The 1,998-nt window shown below is 42.2% G+C and overlaps 1 protein-coding gene across 1 annotated transcript in view; it reads right to left on the bottom strand.

Moving 5' to 3' along the window:
- The window catches only part of LOC120924235, a 10,034-nt gene extending 8,738 nt beyond the window's left edge, over window positions 1-1,296 (bottom strand). The window contains exon 1 of the mRNA XM_040335105.1: window positions 1,274-1,296. Within this exon, the coding sequence (XP_040191039.1) occupies window positions 1,274-1,296 (23 nt within the window). The remainder of the gene's footprint in view (window positions 1-1,273) is intronic.
- Window positions 1,297-1,998: the final 702 nt, after the last annotated feature.

Here is a 1,998-nt window from a genome sequence, read left to right on the forward strand (position 1 = left end):
GAGGGAGGGATTCATTGGGGTGGGTCGGGGGAAGGGGGGGAGGAAGGGTTGGGTTACACACCACTATTAAGCGTTGGATGACACTACTTACAATTGCAATTCCCTTATTCAGATCATTTTTATTATTTTGCTTTTTTTGAGGTATGGCGAAGTGGATAAACACTTCGATATGGCTGGGTTACACACCACTATCAAGCGTTTGATGACACTACTCACAATTGCAATTTCCTTATTTAGATTGTTTTCATTATTTTTCTGTTTTAAGGTATGGCGAAGTGGGTAACGCTTTTTGCTGGCTCCCCTTTTTTTTTCTTTCTTTCCCTTTTTCCCTTTTTCTATTTTTTTTTGTTTTTTCTTCTCCTTTTTTTTGTTTTCTTTGTTTGCCCTTCCTTTCACTGCTTCTTCAGTAACAGGGGAGCCATACTACACTGTCACTTATGTTTAAAGCAATGCCCCAGGGAGGTTTTTTATATAGTAACACATTATTCCTGGAAGAACGTGTTTTTTCTGGCTCTCTTTTTTTTCCAGTATATACAATTTTTTGACTAATGTGTGTTTTTTTGAGCCTTCTCCATTCTCCTTTTATTACCGGGACCTCTTCTTTCTTCCTCTTTCTTGTCCCTAAGATACAAACTGGGCAAAGGTCAAGGGTTGCTAAACTCAACTATAACACATGGTAGATAAGACGGTCTGTATAAAATCCCTGAATGTGCGTGGAATGAGGGACCCAACCAAGAGAGCAACTATTTTGGATATGTTGGGGGGGGGGAGGTGCCGGTCTGCTCTGTCTACAGGAGACACACTTAACTGCAGGTACAGCTACACAGTTGAGTGGTCCAAAATTCCAGGCCACTTACCACTCGTATCACTCATCCTACTCTAGGGGAGTGAGCATACTGGTGGGGAAAGGATTGGTATTCTCCTGTAGAGAGAGCAGGGTAGACGATCAGGGAAGGTTTATATTTTTATTCTGCTTAATTGAAAATAAACTATTTGTGATAGCTAGCGTTTATATTCCCCCCCCCCATTTAAATTTGAAGTCTTACATAAATTGATCGATCTTACATTGGACAAACCAGGAATACCGATAGTTATTATAGGCGATTTTAACGAAGCCTTAGATAGGACCCAGGACAGGTTCCCGCCAGGAAATAGACCTAAAACAAAAGGAGAGGACCGATTAGCGCTATTTTTGGATGAAGTGGGGCTATGTGACATTTGGCGCACGCGCTATCCGCAGGAGCGTCAATACTCCTGCTTTTCGAAGACTCACCACACTTTATCCAGAATAGACATGGCGTTGGATAACGAGGAGGCAGCATCACTAGTAATAAATATAGAATATGGCCCACGAGGAGTCTCTGATCACTCGCTGATCGAGCTGACAATAAAAACTAGGGGTAAATGGTACCCAAGAGAATGGAAAATTAGCCCTCACTGGCTCGAACTAATGAGTGAACACAGTATGGTGATGTTGGCTCTCAAAGAATTTGTACAGATAAATGAGGGAACTGCATCAGTGGGGGTGGTATGGGACTCCCTAAAAGCCTACCTTCGAGGCCTCCTGATCCAAAAGATAGCAGGGATTAAGAGGAAGAACAGGGAGGGAGAGAGTGAGACAAGGAATCAGTTGCTACAGGCAGAGAAGAGATACATTGAAACCCCAACTTCTCATAGCTTAAAAGAGTGGCTAGAAAAACAACAAATATACAAAATGACTATATTAAAAAGAACAGAGGGAAAACGAATATTCCAGAAACAGAATCAGTTTGGAGAGGGAGAGCGAGTGGGGCGTTTATTATCTCTGCTTATTAGAACCAATTCCCCCCCCCCCTCCACTGTTACAGCAGTCAAGTTATCAAACGGTGAAATCTCTTTCGATAAAACCGAGATAGTAAATACCTTTAGAGAATTCTTTGTATCCCTATATAGCTCTAAGAGAAGAGAGGGGACTAAAGGACTGGAAACATTTTTCCAGGGACTGCCCATCCCGACCCT

The sequence above is a fragment of the Rana temporaria genome, unplaced genomic scaffold (genome assembly GCF_905171775.1).
Source record: "Rana temporaria unplaced genomic scaffold, aRanTem1.1, whole genome shotgun sequence".
Taxonomy (NCBI): domain Eukaryota; kingdom Metazoa; phylum Chordata; class Amphibia; order Anura; family Ranidae; genus Rana; species Rana temporaria.